The sequence below is a fragment of the Pholis gunnellus genome (assembly GCF_910591455.1).
Source record: "Pholis gunnellus genome assembly, chromosome: 16".
Taxonomy (NCBI): domain Eukaryota; kingdom Metazoa; phylum Chordata; class Actinopteri; order Perciformes; family Pholidae; genus Pholis; species Pholis gunnellus.
In genome coordinates, this window is record NC_136543.1 from 7,435,299 (window position 1) to 7,453,196 (window position 17,898).

General features: G+C 42.1%; 2 protein-coding genes across 2 annotated transcripts; both read left to right on the forward strand.

The window, feature by feature from the left end:
• The first annotated feature begins 8,293 nt into the window (after positions 1 to 8,293).
• LOC306708632 (ATPase inhibitor, mitochondrial-like) lies at positions 8,294 to 10,035 on the forward strand. The gene is made up of 3 exons (XM_079176506.1): positions 8,294 to 8,455; positions 9,365 to 9,477; positions 9,727 to 10,035. Exons 1-3 carry the CDS (start codon positions 8,384 to 8,386, stop codon positions 9,866 to 9,868), a joined length of 327 nt encoding a protein of 108 aa, XP_079032632.1. The 5' UTR covers positions 8,294 to 8,383; the 3' UTR covers positions 9,869 to 10,035.
• A 428-nt stretch (positions 10,036 to 10,463) lies between these two features.
• On the forward strand, positions 10,464 to 14,714 carry LOC306708544 (heterogeneous nuclear ribonucleoprotein R-like). The gene is made up of 11 exons (XM_079176394.1): positions 10,464 to 10,606; positions 11,255 to 11,415; positions 11,503 to 11,621; positions 11,725 to 11,832; positions 11,930 to 12,043; positions 12,191 to 12,367; positions 12,580 to 12,715; positions 12,836 to 13,041; positions 13,334 to 13,483; positions 13,579 to 13,700; positions 13,787 to 14,714. Exons 2-11 carry the CDS (start codon positions 11,259 to 11,261, stop codon positions 14,394 to 14,396), a joined length of 1,899 nt encoding a protein of 632 aa, XP_079032520.1. The 5' UTR covers positions 10,464 to 10,606; positions 11,255 to 11,258; the 3' UTR covers positions 14,397 to 14,714.
• Positions 14,715 to 17,898: the final 3,184 nt, after the last annotated feature.

Below are 17,898 nucleotides of genomic sequence, written 5' to 3' on the forward strand. Positions count from 1 at the left end.
TAAACTGTGCTTCAGGATATTTGTTATTACTCTTCGCCTTGTCGCGATGAGTAATTGAACCTTATGTCTCTGTAACAGTGTGTTTTTGATAACCTTGTCAGTAACTCGATAGTATGTACTACCAGCCAAATTCCCTTCCCTGTCAAAGTCCCATGTCCCAATCGTACCTCGAGTTACTTGTACTGAATCCCCATTTGTATTTCCTTGTCACAACATTGTTTGTGTTCTGTTTTACCTCCTGTATTGGTACAGTTTTCACAGCACAAAATGAATGTGACTTATTTCTAATAAAAACAAAACTATATTACATGAAGAATCCGATCCTTGATTATTGGAAGGCAGACTCGTTATAACGGTGAAATACAAGTTGAAATCACGGCTCTTCTGAAGTCCAATAGAACAAACGACTTCTCCTGCAGATATCTAAAGCACGAAAATCACATCAGCACCTAAAAGTGAAATCACAATCATGCAAACTGAAATTACTAGATGGGCAATTATTTCTCTTTCTTTCCAGTCCACCTTGCAAATAAACACATTAGAATGGTGAAATACAACTTTAAATGTCATGCGGCAATATGCATGAAGAGAGACATTACAAGTAGAAATGGATTTTGAACCCATGCTGTTTTAAAGCCTCTGGCAAACATTTAGCTGTCTAAATATAGTCGTGATTTGCAGGTACAGAAACAGCAATCTCTCAAGATGATAAAAGTGCAATTCTCCTCTGTTCTATTTTCAGGCTTTGCAGGGAGGCAAATCATTACGGAGGGAAAAAAAACCTGTGAAGTTGAGTAATGAAAAAACAAACAAATTTGACAGGGGCCAGAATATGATTCTGACCTCTTTAAAAATAGGACACGTTGTCGACGGTATAAATTTAGTTTTGTCTGCAGTATTGCCACTCTGCTTTCCTTCTCCTCCATATAATCAGCTCTCATTCTTCGTTTTAATTGAACCAGTTTGCTGTAATTCTGCTGCAAGGCATACGCAAGAGGAGATTTACATCCTCCCATTTGTTAAGCGCTGCTCATTTTGTGAGGTCAGCTGGAGAGCAGACTGGCTTGTGTGCAAATGATGCTTTACTGTAGATGCCATCGTTCACTGCGTATAAAGCTTTATATATATATTTAGCTTTATGGAACATTTATGGAACATTTTGTGCTAATTTATTATCACACCAAAAGTGTGAAGTCTGCGCAGCCTGCTCATGGCAAATCACAGCACTATTGTGCGTGTGACTCCGAAAAGATGCCATTGGAGTGACTGTGGCCCTTCATTATTTGTATTTTCTTCATGTCATGACCTGAAGAAGAAGACAGACTGACTGAAAATGGATGAACTGGAGACAGACAGAATAGATAACATGCAGAAAAGGGGAATTTACAAGTATAATCTATTAACTCATGTTTTGTTCGTTTTTAAAGCATGAATCTGCAGCCTTTCTTCATGACACACAGCTTCCCTTCAAGGTACAATTGGTTGCAGCTGTCAGTTATAGTGTATACCAACATAAACACACATAGACAGTTTGTATGCAGCCACAAAGAGGACTAGACTATTGTAAGTTTAATATCTATAAGGATGCAACCTCTCTCACAGCCATTAGAAAATCAAATCCAATCAAAATCACAATAATTAGTATATGCAAATACTGTCTCTTTCTCTCTTTCTCTCTCTGTGTGTGTGTGTGTGTGTGTGTGTGTGTGTGTGTGTGTGTGTGTGTGTGTGTGTGTGTGTGTGTGTGTGTGTGTGTGTGTGTGTGTGTGTGTGTGTGTGTGTGTGTGTGTGTGTGTGTGTGTGTGTGTGTGTGTGTGTGTGTGTGTGTGTGTAAAACAGAGTCCCAATGCTAATAACATCCTAAAGCTGATGACTAACCTCCCCCCATCATCCGACACACACACACACACACATGCACACAACTCTTACTTCTCATCTCAACCCCCTACCCCTCGCGACGTGAAATCCAGTATCAATTAGCACCTTGCTGGCAGTAACAGCGAGGTCCTGGCTGTCTGTTAATTGAAGGCTGTTGCTATAGAAACAGCAGATGCTAATCCTTAAGACGGGCGAAGAAGAGAAGGTCTTTAAACTCCCAAAGAGAAGTGAAAGAACAGACAGAGAAGGCGCCATTTCTTTCCACCGGCAGTAATGTCCTGTTAATGATTGTCAGCAGTACATGCAATTATTGTAATCATCGTGTAGAGCGCAGCAGCAAGGCTGCATTCTGAACTGTTTTCATCTCCTGTAGTTCATATAAATATTAAACTTGAGGAAATGAAAGACAATGAAAAAGAGATGACTTGATTCACTTTATCGTTTGAGTTCTCCCTGAATAACGATTTGTAATTTCATAGGTGGTATTTTAATGTATTTTAATTTCTAAAGAGGTATTTATTGTTATTACGATTCAGCACAATGACAACAAGAAAAGCATGAGGGGAGCAGTGAAAGTAAATATATAGCTTTGGCTCTTTATGCATTGTGGCAACCCGGGGACGTGGAGGCAAGATTTAGAGATAAAACAGGTGACTCAGAGACAGTAACCATATAACAAAAAGTGTCCTTTAATAAGCAGGGTGGGGTAAAGGGATATAGGGTCAAACTCAACAAAAGGTTCCTCCCGGTCGGGGTCTTTGGCCTTTGGTCTACACCCAGTGGGAGACGATTCCTCCGTCCTGTTTGGGCAGAGCAGAGGAGAGGAGAGGAGAGGAGAGAGGTGAGGTGAGTCCGCTGAGTTACCTCCTGTCTGCTGCAGCTCCTCTCCAGAGGTTCAGGAGATCCTTCTATTCTTCTGCCCAGTCTGTTCCGCTGCTGCTGCTCAGCCCTGTGAACATATACTCCCTCTAATTAGCTCATGGGCTGCAGGTGTGACCACTGCCACGTGCCTAGTGGCTGCAGCACCTGCACTGGGTAGTATACTCCCTCTATCACCTCCCCCAACCTGAGGTTGGGGATCCGCCTCCTGGGCTGTGTCTGCTCAGCTTTTCCCCCTGGTTTGCCACAGCATGAACCCATTAATGCTGCGATCTGCATGTCACCTGTATGACATTGTGAGGTGACATTTGATCTGAGATGCTGGACAGAATCAGTAATTAGAGAGACAGTTATGGATTGGTTTATGGATTAAATCTCTGGAACCAGTCATGTCTTTTGTAGTATCAGTGCAACCTGTCGACAAGCAAGTCACTAAAGCACCACCCGCTCACTCAACATCAGCTTTATGCTTGTGTATGTCATGTAATATATTATTATTTACATGTAGGTGTGAACACAATAAAAGTATCACAAACCACGATTCCAGCAATAACACTTGGAAACAGCAACAGGTTCTCGTCACGAGGTCCATTTAGTGGCTGTTTTGGAGCTTTTAATCACATGACACAGTCTTTGTCAGTAGATCGAGTTTGTCAGCTTTGTCATGGAATTGTATAATCGGACATCATCAATTCTGGTCCCTTAACAAAATAAATTGATTTTAAGATTTGTGTAGAGAGAAATAGAACGTTCAAATCCACAAAAACTGGGAAAACTCCTGAATGTGCTGAAGAAGGTCATGTGATATGAACCGCTGCTAAATAGAACACTGAAATAGTGTTCTTGACTCTGAATTATTTTGTGGTATTGATGTAATGAATACTCCCATATCATAAGAACTATCTTATAATCCTATAAGGTTTTATATTCATATTATTAATATTGAAAGTATGAGTTTAAAATGTGTAATATTCATAATTACGCCCCAAAGAAGTACTCAGAGATAACCAGTCTTAATAACAAGGTACTGTGTCCTGCTGTGTTTGTTACAGAACTGTGAGTTTCATTTCCTTGCTGGAGAACAAAACTTGAGCTCTGAAGATTAGCAAAATCCATTGTTTTCAGCTGTGGCACAGCATGTTCTCAGCTCAAATCATACTCTTGTTTCCCAGAGCACAACAGATCTGAATGCAAGGCTTATCTGTTTCTCTTGACTGCCAATACATATTTAAAGCAATCACGGACCACGGGGGTTGATTTTATATGGTCACTCACAAATTTGAAATAAGCACTTACACATATCTAACACTGTTGGTGTGTCTTTCTCTCTCTCTCTCTCTCTCTTTTACACACACATTCTCTTTTTCTCACACTTTCCCTCCTGATTTACCTCTGAATGACAAGAAGTCAAATATGGTGGATTACAGCTGTGTTTGTGCGTCATAGCTAAATGCCAGCAGTCTCTTGAGAGTGTTTTTTTCTGTAGGGTACCACTAGTCTTACCTTCAGACCATATGCTAACCCCAGGGGTTGAACTGGAAGGCAGGCAGCTTAAATATTGAATTATGGATGACATTGTGTCCAATACAATCAGCTGGAACAAAGAGGCTCAATGTGGTCACAAGAGACAATCGTGTCTGCAAGAGCAGTTTGCAGTTAATTGCAGTTAATCCACACATTGTCATGCCCCATTCAGGATGTTGGTAATACTTTTCTAATCCCTTGATTTTTCATATAGCGCCATTTTCAGGTCAAGATGACCATTTACCATAGACTGTTGACAGCAGCCCCAATTATAGCCTACTTTATGTTTAGTGCTATTTAGCAACCGGCAGCATGCTAAATTAACACACCAAATTAAGATGGTGAATATGATAAACATTATACCTGCTATAAGCATGCCAGCATCATGACATTAGCATTTAGCTCTGAAGTAACAGAGTAGGTAGCATTGCTGTAGACCAGAGAATATTATAATTTAATTTATTTATTGTTTGTCTCATCACTATTCCAGAAAATTCTGTGATTGTACATCATGGCCAATTATCAATGCAATTAGAGTGCAAGCTTTAACATTACAATGCAGCTATTAGTGAATGCTACTTTGCGTAAAGTGCTAATCAGCAAATATTAGCATGCTGAGCTAACACGCCAAATTAAGACGTTGAAGATGGTATACATACCTGCTATAAGCATGCCAGCATCGTGACATTAGCATTTAGCGCCGAATTATAGCCGAACAGAGCAACTACATATACATGTGAGTCTTACTATTATACAGTCAATTCTGTGATTGTACAAAGTGGCTAATTGTCAATGTTATGGGATGCAAAGCTAAATCTATTAGCAAATGCTACAGCTGCACTTATAGGGAGCAGTCTGAGTCTGTGCTGCCAAGTCGGGGGAAAAGTGATGTCGGCCGCCTTAACTTTCAAAAAGAACTGATTGTCTGTTTGTGGACTCACTCACATTGAACACCTTGTAATCAGTTCGCTAAATGAGTCAATTCACTGTTAATTATTGCAAGGCTGCCTGCGAATCGGGTGAATAGCCTAATGTCCAAAGGACCCTGTATGTACACAAACAATCTGGACCCCTTTATCAACCCTGATAGTCGCCATGGCAACAGTGGCAACATCCAGGCTTGTTCATGAGGACGATTAGGAACACGGAGTTTCAGCAGGTTTTGGAGAATTAGATGAGCTGAGTGCACATAGACGAAACCAAGACGTCTGAACACTTTAAAATACCAACATGGGTTCATGCTTACAAAACAGCATAGTGTACATTTTCCTGCAATGCAATTCAAATTTCCATTTATTTGATTTTTTTTAAATATGCTCAACAGGCTTCTAGGAAATAAATGCATATTTCATTCCAGTACCTTTCTAAAGTGACTCAAAACCAACACAGTGCTATTAACTCAATATGTAACCCTTTCCCTTACATCCCCAGGGGTACCAACATGCTTTTTTTCCAGGAGGAATGGATTTCAGATAAGAGCTCTTTTCAATCATATTATTGATAGTGCACTGGTAGAAGCAGGACACATTAAAATCATTATGCCTGACATCCAAACATGTGGATATTAAATCTCCATCTTAAATGGAGCCTTGCAGGAATAATGTGTGTTATGTTATATGGAATAATAATGCAAAAAAAGAAGTACGACACAATTATACTGAATTTCTTGCGAGCAGAGGTTACGAAATGACTTGTTCAGGAACATTGTACCACATCTTGTTGTCTGCATGACCTTACTTTGTCTTTGCTCAGGTTAGTGCTGTTGCCAGGATACTATTTCCTATGGCAACACTTGAGCCTGCGAGGTGAGCAGCTCTGAAAGGATCCAGTTAACTGCTGGCTGCTCTGTATCCAGTGGACCGGAAGTCCATACATGACCATAGAAAGAAATGCACAAATGTGCACGGCCACACACAAAAAAAGTCCCTTAAAAGTTCAGTTGGCCTTCGTGTGTTAGCTGATATTTTCTCCCAGACACGACAAATGGACTTCCGGTTCTATTCAACAAGAATTAATTGTATACTCAGGTGTAATTTGACATTAAAATGTATTAAAATGGGAATAATATATGTGTCAATCAGTTTAGCATCAAGGATGCTGCCCTCATTATTCGTATTTTCCTTTTTGAAGGATGTATCCGTGATTTTGTTTTCTAATGCTGTTATGCAGCACAACCAGCAACCTCTGTTAATATTTAATATAAATATATATTCAATGTTCTATGTGAAACTCAATGTTTACCCTCATTTGAAACAAAATGAGTGCAGCACATCCATTTCAAGTGAAGAGGGAATTGTTATACATGAAGCTTATCACATATTCACTGCAAAAGCGGATGGTCTCCATCTGTACGAGAGTATACTGCCACCATTTGTTGCAAGGGTGTTACTACCTCTCTTGTGCAGTTTTCTCTTACTGCTGTGCCTAATGTAAGGTAATGTCTAAAATGCATCTTTAAGTGTTCAAATCTAACCTGCAAAAGCAAGTAACCTCCTTGAGTGTTTTCTCATTGACCCTGTTCTTACTCTGTCGTGCACACGCTTTCAGACTTCCCTTGTCTTTGTTTCATACCGCCATATTTTTGACCATGGCTGTTGCACGGCAGAACACAGTGGCTCAACAAGTATACGCTTCTCTTTTCCCTGGAGCTTCCGGATCATCGTGGTCATTTCCGAACTTAAACAGCTTGACAGGATGCAAGAACGTCATCACAAAAGCACCCCTCCTACATTTGCTCATTGACCATCAACTCTGAAGGATTCAGACGATGAAAGGGGAGTGTCAGGCACCAAAGGTGAGCTCGTACGACACTGTGCTGGGCTGTGCATTGTCTAGCAGGGAGGACTCTTTTTCAATGGGACTCCATTATGACTCATCTGTACTCAAACACCCACTGACCTCCCTTTACTGTGCAAAGCTTCTCTTTGTGCTGCTGAGTGTGCCTCATCCAGCACTCCACAGATGAGCACCGGGTCTTATCCTTTTAAATAATAATGCCACAACACAACGATGTCACAGGTCTGCAGACAGTGCTTACAAAATATGACCATGAAATTAATTAGATAGGTCTGTGAAGCTTTTTAGGACTAAAAAATGTACTATAATTTAGTTGTGTTATGTATTGTTAGAAAGCTTAGGTAATGTTCTGAATAAGACGGGCTTTTAAATCAGTGACAGCCTATGGGTGTGTGCTTGTTTTCCTACTGTTTGCATGGACTTGAGACCTGGTTTGAAGATCTGTTTATGCTGCTCGGTTTTTAAACAGGATTCATTGGTTGAAAAGGTGCGTGTGTGTGTGTGTGTGTGTGTGTGTGTGGGGGGGGGGGGGGGGGGGGGGGGGGGGGGGGGGTAACTAGCTTTACATAGTGCTTCTTCAGTTCTGTGTGAGAAACATGGAATATATAAACAAAATAATCATAAATCCCACCATGGAATATATGAAACATTCATACTATTTGGAAATGTTTCCAGGAAAGACGTATTTAATGTATTGCTAATGACAGGGAAATGAATTAACATACTTCAAATTAATAATTATAATGAATTGCTTGTGATAGCCAGAGTCAGTGCAGAGCAGGTCAGTTGAAATTGTACAAATTAGATTGTTATTCTTGCAAATCCTTCAAAATAATTAATTTTCCAACAATAAATGAGTATGGGCATTTTACTTAGGTATGAACGTTGTATTTCAAAGAAATAAATCTATTTACTGGCATGTGACAACATAACAAAGATCATTTACAAATATAATTGTTTCTAATCTGCATGAGCGTGAGGTTTAATACAGTACAGTTAACTAGTTGGCAGTTTATAGCGTGTTGGCAAGTGCAGCTGCATGATCCCAACTGCACATTTCAAGTGTAGCCTATACAGTATTATCTTTGTGCAGAGCCCACTGCACATAACTCCTGCAGTTCTCACCCCTCGCCGCCTGGCGGCAGCAACAGGCGCACGGAGGGGCTGGTCTTCATCTATACATCCATGCTTTCCACACCCACAGGAGGAGACGTCTATTTAACATTTCCGCATTTCGAGCCGGGACAGAGGAAACACCAAAAGTGGTCTCTGCCCTGTTGCAGCTGCGAATAACAATATCAGCACAATGTCAAGGTTCCTTCTTAGAGCAAACATAAGGAGATGCGTCGCCTCTCAGATTAGAATGGCGTCTGATCAGGTAACACAACGTCCGAATGTTGTCAAGTCAGATGACTTCTTGAATGTTAGCATTAGCTTGCTAATATCAGTAAAGTTGTTGGTGTCGGAGGAAGTTAGCCCCGGGCAGCTAGTTGTTGACGTGTTGCGTTCAGGGATCAACTAATTGTGCGGGGTCATTGATGACTTTGCTGCGTAGGCACGAGGGGACTACGTCATGAATACAATGTAGCGTTAGAAACGTTGTTAATCATCATTCTCAGCAACAACAACATAAAAAAAAGCTTCTGTGTTACTGGTGAATTATGAAAGGTTCCCGTCACGGTCAGCTGGCTGTATTCATACACAGTCCTATTTGAATGAGGAGCAAACAAAGTGACCGATGAATAGGTTAACTATCAGTTATAGGTTTGTAACCTTCAGCAGAGGCAGCGTAACAACGCAATTAATTAATAAGACATTAAATAAGAGCGATGGAGTTGTTTTCTGTGCTGTTGCAGAGGTTGTTTGATTGCATAATAAAAAGTGTAAGTTTAGGAAAACTTTTAATTTATAGATATATTTCCTTAACAGATAAAGAAGTTCAAAGTCTGTCATCAAATTGTTTTATTGTTAGTATGAGCCGATAGAAACTACCATGCATCCAGATAAATTAATGAGTTTACTGAAGCAACTAACAAAGAGACACAACCGTTTTACAGCAATGAATGCATTGATTGTTTTAGGTTTACACAATGAGCGAACAGGATTTTTTATATGTTCTAATTTGTTAAATATGTTTGGTAAATGGACTGTATTTATGTGACACCTTTCCACCTTATTGCTTTACACTTTGCCTCTCATTCACCCGTTCAAACACACATTCATACACCGATTTGTGGCAGGCGGTGACTTTTATGTGAAATGTGAGGATTCATTCTGCTTATTCCAGCTTGGCGAATTGGGCAAGGGCGCAGGCAAAGGTGGGGGCGGAGGAGGCGCTGTGAGGGCGGCAGGTGGTGCATTTGGAAAGCGACAAGTGGCAGAGGAGGAGCTGTACTTCAGGTAAGTAACAGGGGCTCACCGTCAGGAGAGGCAAACCAGGTACAGGTTTGTGGCCCCCCCCAAAAAAATTGGAAAAGGGTCCCCCGATGGCCACTCATTGGCACGTTTTGTAATGACAACTATAAACCCCCTTAAACCTCCCATAAAGGCTCTATACAGTGCACCAGTTATATTAGTAGTAAGCTGCAGGTAATAACAGGTTCCACACCTTTTGAACCCGGTTTTTCATCACTGTGTTTCCACCTGCAGGCAGAAGGAGAGGGAGCAGATGGAGGCGCTGAAGAAGCATCATGTGGAGGAGATTGAGCACCACAAAAAGGAGATTGAGCGCCTAGGAAAGGAGATTGACCGTCACAAGGGCAAAATCAGAAAGCTGAACCATGATGACTAAAGCTGGGAAGCCTGTTGTAATTTCTCCTTCCGACCCTCTGATTACCAAATCAATCATAATCCAATATTGATTTATTTACTGCTTGTCAAGGCAGGTCCTGTATGACACTTCATACTGACATCATAAATATCAATAAACCAATAAAGCCTTTCATTTTTGATATTTCATGAAGACTTTTGAACATGTCTGTGCATCGCTGTATTCCTCTTGATTATCGTCAAATGTCAGCTGTGTATTGGGATTTGAGTAGCTGTAGTTAGAATAATCAGGCTGGACCTGTACATAGACTGCATACATGTATAGTTGATGAGGCGCTCACTTTGAACCTCCGCGCTCAGGTTGAAAGTGGCAGCCGCTTAGCTGGGATGTATCTTTAACGTAAGCCTATGTCTCACACATTTTGTAAGATGTGTTTGTGTAGCCGCTAAGATTGTGATTGTATTGTGTTGTATTTGGATCAGCTACGTGCTCAGCATAAAGCCACAGGAGTCAGACTCCAAACAATGAGTCTAAACGAACACACCCGCCCCCTCAGCGCGGTATTGTTGACATCTCGCGATGTTTGCTAAGCGGTTGCGTTGTTCGGGCGAGCCGACGACGAGACCATAGCTGTCTGGAAATTTGTCTCGTGGTTTAGACTAAAACGTATTATTCATATTGGACAATTTTTTGTACGCGCGACAAAATAATCGTTCCGCATTTTAACACACGCCACTGTTAGTGTCCCGAATTAGACCGGTGAGTTTTGCTAACTATCCGTTTGCACCTTATACGGAGCGTGTGTTTGTGTGTGTGTGCACGAAAGCTGTCTCTGCACGATGAGGCCTAAGTATGAGCCGCTAGACTGCTAACCACTGTTATTGTCGGCTCAACATAAAACACGTTGGAGAGCGATTTTGCTCCGAAATTTGTTTTCGTTTTTAATGCATTTGACTTTCGAAAGCTGCGTTCGCCAAGTCGGACCCTGTGCATGTAGATGTGCTGATAAATGTGTCCTCGTTAGCTAGCTGCATGTGAGGGGGGCGGGACGGTAACGTTAGCCGTCGGTGCTTTCTTTAAGTGACCGTGTTGTGTTACCGCGCGATAGCTGCTATCGCATCAATCTATCAGGGACTGTGTTTTTAACTAATCCAGTCACTGCTAGACGGGTGTTACGGGTTTTAGAAATGCCTTCTATTGTTATTTATTGACAGTAAAGTTATACGGGCCATCAAATAACTAAATAAACAATTCGCTTTGCAGCAGTTGTATAAAGATGAATTTAAACACATTTATTTTAGGATAATGACAATGAAAAGCCCAGTATTTGTGGGTCTGTCCTATTCAAGAACAATACGTTCTTTTGTTTAACTGAATACATTGTATTTCTTCGTTGCTGTATGACAGGACGATGGCTGCTGCGGAGGTGAACGGCGGCTCTGCTCCTCTGAAGGAAGAAGAGGAGCCCATGGATGTGACCACAACACACACGGAGAACTACCAGACGCTCGTGGACGCTGGGCTGCCCCAGAAAGTAGCCGAAAGTCTAGACAACATCTTCCAGACAGGTGGGTGATAGTTGTTTTGATTTAAAGAGCTGTGAGATGTCACTCCTGTAGCTCAGCCCGGTAGTGAACATGCTTTTGTAATTGCAGGCTTGGTGGAGTATGTTGACCTGGATGAAAGGGCCATTGATGCACTGCGTGAATTCAATGAGGAGGGAGCGCTGACTGTGCTGCAACAATTCAAAGAGAGCGACCTGTCCCACGTACAGGTAACCACATGGATCGATGGCATCTCCTTTTGTCTTTGATTGGATTTGTATGTCTGTGTACACTATAAGTAACAACTCATTTGTTTGTTTCTTTTAAATGTAGAATAAAAGTGCGTTCCTTTGTGGAGTGATGAAGACTTACAGACAGAGAGAAAAACAAGGAAGTAAAGTGCAAGAGTCCACCAAGGGCCCAGATGAAGCAAAAATAAAGGTACACAAAGTCATGTGACTGAGCTTTGTTGTGCACGAATGTCATATAAACATGCCTCTGCAGCCATGCAACCCGGTTAATGTTTTGTGTTTTTCAGGCTCTGTTGGAGCGGACCGGATATACCCTGGATGTCACCACAGGGCAGAGAAAATATGGAGGTCCCCCACCTGAGGATGTGTTCAAAGGAATACAACCAGGGATTGGAACTGAGGTAGATAAATATATATATATATATATATATATGTGTGTGTGTATATATGTCTGTGCTGCAGTAACATTCAGAGTCCTGCAGAACATGCTGCATGTTGGACTTAACACATCCTTACACTTGTTCACCTGTTTCTCTCTTCTTCATCAGGTGTTTGTCGGGAAAATCCCGAGGGATTTGTATGAAGATGAGCTGGTGCCGCTCTTTGAGTCTGCTGGTCCCATCTGGGACCTCAGGCTAATGATGGACCCTCTCTCTGGTCAGAATAGAGGCTATGCCTTCATTACCTACTGCAATAAGGATGATGCACAAAAGGCTGTAAAGCTTGTAAGTAGAATAGCACGACTTTGGAAGAAGCATCTCAAACCATATAACAACAGAGTTAGTTTTAAAGGACTGCTCTAGACATTTTAGGCAAGATCTCTGGAGTGTAACTTTAAAAACAAGAATAATTCAAGCTTCAAATTGCTTTATGCTTTACTGTACTGTTCATGTACAATGAATTTCACAGTTTTTGGCCTCCCCGTTTTTATTTTCAGTGTGATAACCATGAAATCCGCCCTGGCAAGTACTTGGGAGTGTGTATATCTGTTGCAAACAATCGCCTGTTTGTTGGATCAATTCCAAAGAACAAGACAAGGGAAAGCATATTGGAAGACTTTGGAAAAGTTACAGGTCAGTTTCAAAAGAGAGAAATTTGTCTATGAAACTCATTAAAACAAATTCAAAGTCATTAACGATGATAAACCCGACAACTGTTTTGGAAGTTAGAGATGATATTGTTGTGTTGCACAGAGGGTCTCCAAGAGGTGATATTGTACCACCAGCCAGACGACAAGAAGAAAAACCGTGGCTTCTGTTTCCTGGAGTACGAGGATCACAAGTCCGCAGCGCAGGCTCGCCGCCGCCTCATGAGTGGCAAGGTCAAGGTGTGGGGGAACCCCGTCACTGTGGAGTGGGCCGACCCTGTGGCTGAGCCAGACCCGGACGTGATGGCCAAGGTTAGTCTTATGTCTTCCTCTTTAAAGGAGCTGTATTTAACATTCTAAACACTAATGTAGCCGCAAACAAACTATTTATGGTGAGATATGGTGGAGTTATGTCTAGCTGAGCAGAGAATGAGATTGTTCTCCCTCCGTGTGTGTTGTTATCCGAGCTTTCCTTACTGTGTTGACGGGCCGTGCGTGCATGTTGGTGCACATCTGTGACAGTTAGTGGCTGTTGGTGCATGTGAGCACGCCCCAGTGGCCCAGGTTCAGGGTAACAAACCTCCCTGTTTTTCCTGTCTTGTAGGTCAAGGTGCTCTTTGTAAGGAAACTGGCCACAGCAGTGACTGAAGAGCTCCTTGAAAAAACCTTCTCTCAGTTTGGAAAGCTGGAGCGAGTGAAGAAATTGAAAGACTACGCTTTTGTCCATTTCGAAGAAAGGGATGCTGCCGTAAAGGTGAGTAGTTTTCATGCTTTGGACGAGATATTTAGCATGTCTGTTGATTGTGATGTATGCTACAGTTAATGGATTGTTTTATTTTATTTGTCCAGGCAATGGATGAGATGAATGGGAAGGAGCTTGGAGGAGAGGAAATTGAGATAGTCTTGGCAAAGCCCCCAGACAAGAAGAGAAAAGAGCGCCAAGCAGCTCGGCAGACCACCAGGAATTCAGGGTGAGAGAGACATGTGACTCGTCTACGGCCCGACTTCTTCTCTCATAAGGAACGCATTAAATGTAACTCTATGCTCCCCTCTGCAGGTATGACGACTACTACTACTACCCACCTCCACGCATGCCGCCACCTGGCCGAGGCAGGGGTCGTGGTGGCCGAGGGGGCTATGCCTATCCTCCAGATTACTATGGATATGATGACTACTATGATGACTACTATGGCTATGACTATCACGACTACCGCGGTGGCTATGAAGACCCGTACTACGGCTACGAAGACGTGTACAGCATGAGGGGCCGCGGTACTCGTCCCAGCAGGGGCGGGCCTCCTCCGCCTAGAGCTCGCGGGGGAGCGCCCCCGGCACGAGGTCGAGGGGGCTACGCCCAAAGAGGGCCCCCGCCCGGTGGACCGAGGGGCGGCCGCGGGGGGCGCGGAGCCCCTTTCCAGCCGCAGAGGGGTCGCGGTCCTCGCGGGGCCAGGGGCAACCGTGGCGGCAACGTCGGCGGAAAGAGGAAGGCAGACGTGTTTAACCAGCCTGACTCCAAGCGCCGCCAGACCAACAACCAACAGAACTGGGGGTCCCAGCCCATCGCCCAGCAGCCCCTGCAGCAAGGGGCCGACTATTCTGGTAACTATGGTTACAGTAATGACACCATGGAGTTTTCACAGGATTCTTATGGGCAGCAGTGGAAGTAGATGCACCCAAAGGTATTTGGCAAAGTGACAACAAAAAAAAAAAAGTGAAAAACAAGAGTTAAAAAAAAAAGAAAAGAAAAGGAGATTGGCCACAATTTTTTGATTGACTTTTTATTCTTCACCCCTCATGAAAAAAAAATCTGTATATATGTCAGAGAAAAACGGACAGACTCCAGAATTGGCTCGAGGTGATTGGCTGGAAAGCCTTTTGGCTGAAGAAGGGAACGTAACCGTTGTGGTGAATCATTTCTTACTCCTACGGTTACTTTGGGACATGTGTCTTTAAAAAAAAAAAAAAAAAAGAAAACCCACACAAAACACTTTTATTGTTACGTTTTGTTCCTGATTCTTTTAAAGCCAACAATGAACATTTACAAAAAAAAAAAAAGTGGACATTCGTTCTCAAAAGTCTGAGAGGACATTAAATAGTGATATTGCCTAGCAGGACGTTTTTGCCCGTGCCCCTTTCCTCCTTCCCCTTCTTGTACTCCCTTTATTTGTGGTTTCTCATAGTTGCTTAGGGACTTGCTTGTAAATAAATGCATATGGTTAGAGCTTCATACTTCATTTTTTTGCAATGGTGGAGAAAAGAATCCACAGGAAGGAAGAAATCAAAGTTTTGTAACGTTCAAAGTGTATGCCTAGCATTTCTAGAGATAGACAAATTGTGTTTTTTTTAAACTGATACCATAACTTCCTATGTTTTCTTTGAACTTGCCCAATAGAATTTGGTTTGGCTTACCTTAAGAGCCATAGCAGTTTGTTCTGATGTTCTTTGTATTTATAACTTTTACGTTTGTTCCGTTTCAATAAAACTAAGCTGAGCATCAGTCAATTGTCAGATACTCAAATTCAGTGTTGTCATTCGCTATTTGATTATCAATTCCCGTATCTGGATGAAGATCTTCTTTTCCAAGTCAAATTCTCAACGGATAATTACAAAAGACTGAAATTGCACAAGAGAATTTGAAAGGTGTTTTGGATGAACACAGGATTTTAACCCTTTAATTTCCAGTGCATGTTACATCAGACTACTGTCATTTCCTGCACTCAGAATTTAAATTGTGAATATTAAAGAAATTCAAACAACTGTTAAAGGACCAAACTTTTGGCAATTTTGGCTTTTAATTACTCAAGATTGTACCTGTCTATTACAATTTGTGTGCACAGGTAAACAGTGTATGCTTTAGTAAATGTTAGCTCACCCTCACTAAATGCTGTTCTCCGCTGTTCATGAAGAAAGAAAAAACACGGAGTGCTCCCTATGGGTGATTTATTTTTGTTAAATTTTGAGAATGCTTCAAGAAGAGAAGTAATTGAGTAGAAGAAACCATGGATTCTTTTCACAGGTGTGAATTCGCTGTGCCTTATTTGTTGTTTTACACCTTTTTTAACCCGAGTGGTGTTTATCGAGGCAGACGTTTACTGAAGCATATACTATGTTCACCTGTTAACACAAACCTTACAGGCATGGACAGTCCTGTATAACGGTGAAATGTCACTTGCACTGGTATGGTCCAGATACTGACACTCTAACAGTTACAACACATTTGACCTTGAATGGATTTGTACTTGTGTGCCGAGTTGTTTCCAATTCATTTGTTTTTAATTTCTAAAAAAAAAAATCTGCACATCATCTCAACCATCTGCTCTCCTTTCAGAGGACACCAAGGATCTGACCATCCAAAGGGGTTAAAATTCAAAAAAATGTTGCCAAAGCAAGCGACCACCTGTCAGAATCTGTTTACTGTAAATAGTGTTTTTGTCATTTGGTACCATGGTATCATTGTATCTTGTTTCATGTGTCTGTCCTCTTATTCCAACCTGCCTAGGTGGAGAAGCAATGAGAGCGGCACCGCTAGAATGAGGAACTCCCCTGAACGGTACTCGAGGGTGAGCTAGCCTTGCACAGAGTACTGTCTCCTCTCCTGTAGCTTCTTGTAATCACTCGAGAAACACTAGCCTTAATTATACTTTGTTTTTTTTTTATTGTTTCCTTCCTAATTTACTGCACTGCGAATCAAGCTTAGTAGTGGGATTTTCTTTTCTCCAGGATATGAAGAACACAAATCACTAAAGTTGACCCGAGAATCATTGGAAATGTTCAAATTAATTGTGTTCCCAGCATGTTTCTGGGGGCGTAGAGAACACGGGAGCGGTGCAATTCTTTTCCTTCACAGCCGTGCACATGTGTCCCTGTAAGCCAATTGAAAAGTCAAACACTCATTTAGAGCCAAATGGCCGTTCCTTTAGACTGGATTAAGCAGCCAGAAGGCATACAGTCAAGGATTTGGTAAGCCAAGCTATAAACCCACAAAACCTTTGCTCACTGCACCAAAACCACACCTCAGCTGTCTGCACACATTCTGTGAATAGAGGTTGGTGGTGGTGGTGGTGGTGGGCTGGGCGGGCATTTCCCCTCCAATGCCGCTAGAGGTAGTAATTGCACACCGAGCACGACTAGAGATCCATTGTTCCTTTATCCAACACTGCTTTTATTGGCCATTTCCTGAGCTGGAACGGTGTAAATTAATACACGTATATTAAGTAGAGGAGCTGTTGTTGACATTGATTTAAATAGTAGTCGGGATACTAAATGAAAAGCGGATCAAATTGGCTGACGTTGGAACAATGGCTGTGCCTCCAAAAGAGATGTCTGTACCCCTGAACGCCACACGATGGCAGTAGTAGTGCTACAGTGTTCATATTGCACAGGTAAGACTGAAACAGGGAGCACGGCGTTGCATCAGAAAGCTTATTGTATCGCACATTTTGGTTTGTACTGAAGTGCCATCAAATGCTGGAGTTTCCTTTACAGTTTCTCACTTCAGAACTGTGTCTTTTATATGTTGCCTCTTGTCACTAGGCAGTAAAGGAGCTGCCCCCATCCATGTGAATGAGTTCACACAAATGGAAGGGACTGATTGGTAAGATTGTTCATTATCTGTACTAATGCTCAGAAGGTCTCAACATGTTTCTACTTTTACTTTTTGACATGATTTAGAATGTTACGACCTCTTTGCTTCGCAGAGCCAATTCGTTCTGTTAGGGTTAGTTTTCAGAATATTAACTCTGCATCAAGTCACAAGTCTGGCTTCTTCTTCTTTCCAGTTACAGATGCATTACATCATGTTACAGACGACGCAGTCTCGCTGGTCATGCCGATGCTTGGAAGCTGTTTGACCCAAGATTTGTCAACATGCCCTCGTCTGTGTGGCCCTTTTCTAGCTCCGAGTCAGGAGGCCGTCCTCAACGAGCTGCGAGCCAGCATCGTCACAGGGTCCACACTTACTGGACTGTACACTTGAGGTCCGGTACTCATGGGAACACGGACTGGCTACCCTGTTCCCTGCTCAGCAGACTGCACAGGTGAGGAATCATTTTTGGATTGGTGGAGCTACGTATGTGTTGGAGAAACTTCCCAAGTCTCAATCAATGTAAACGTCACATTAAAACATGTTTCAACAAAAGTTGTAACGGCCATAACTGGGATTCATAAGAG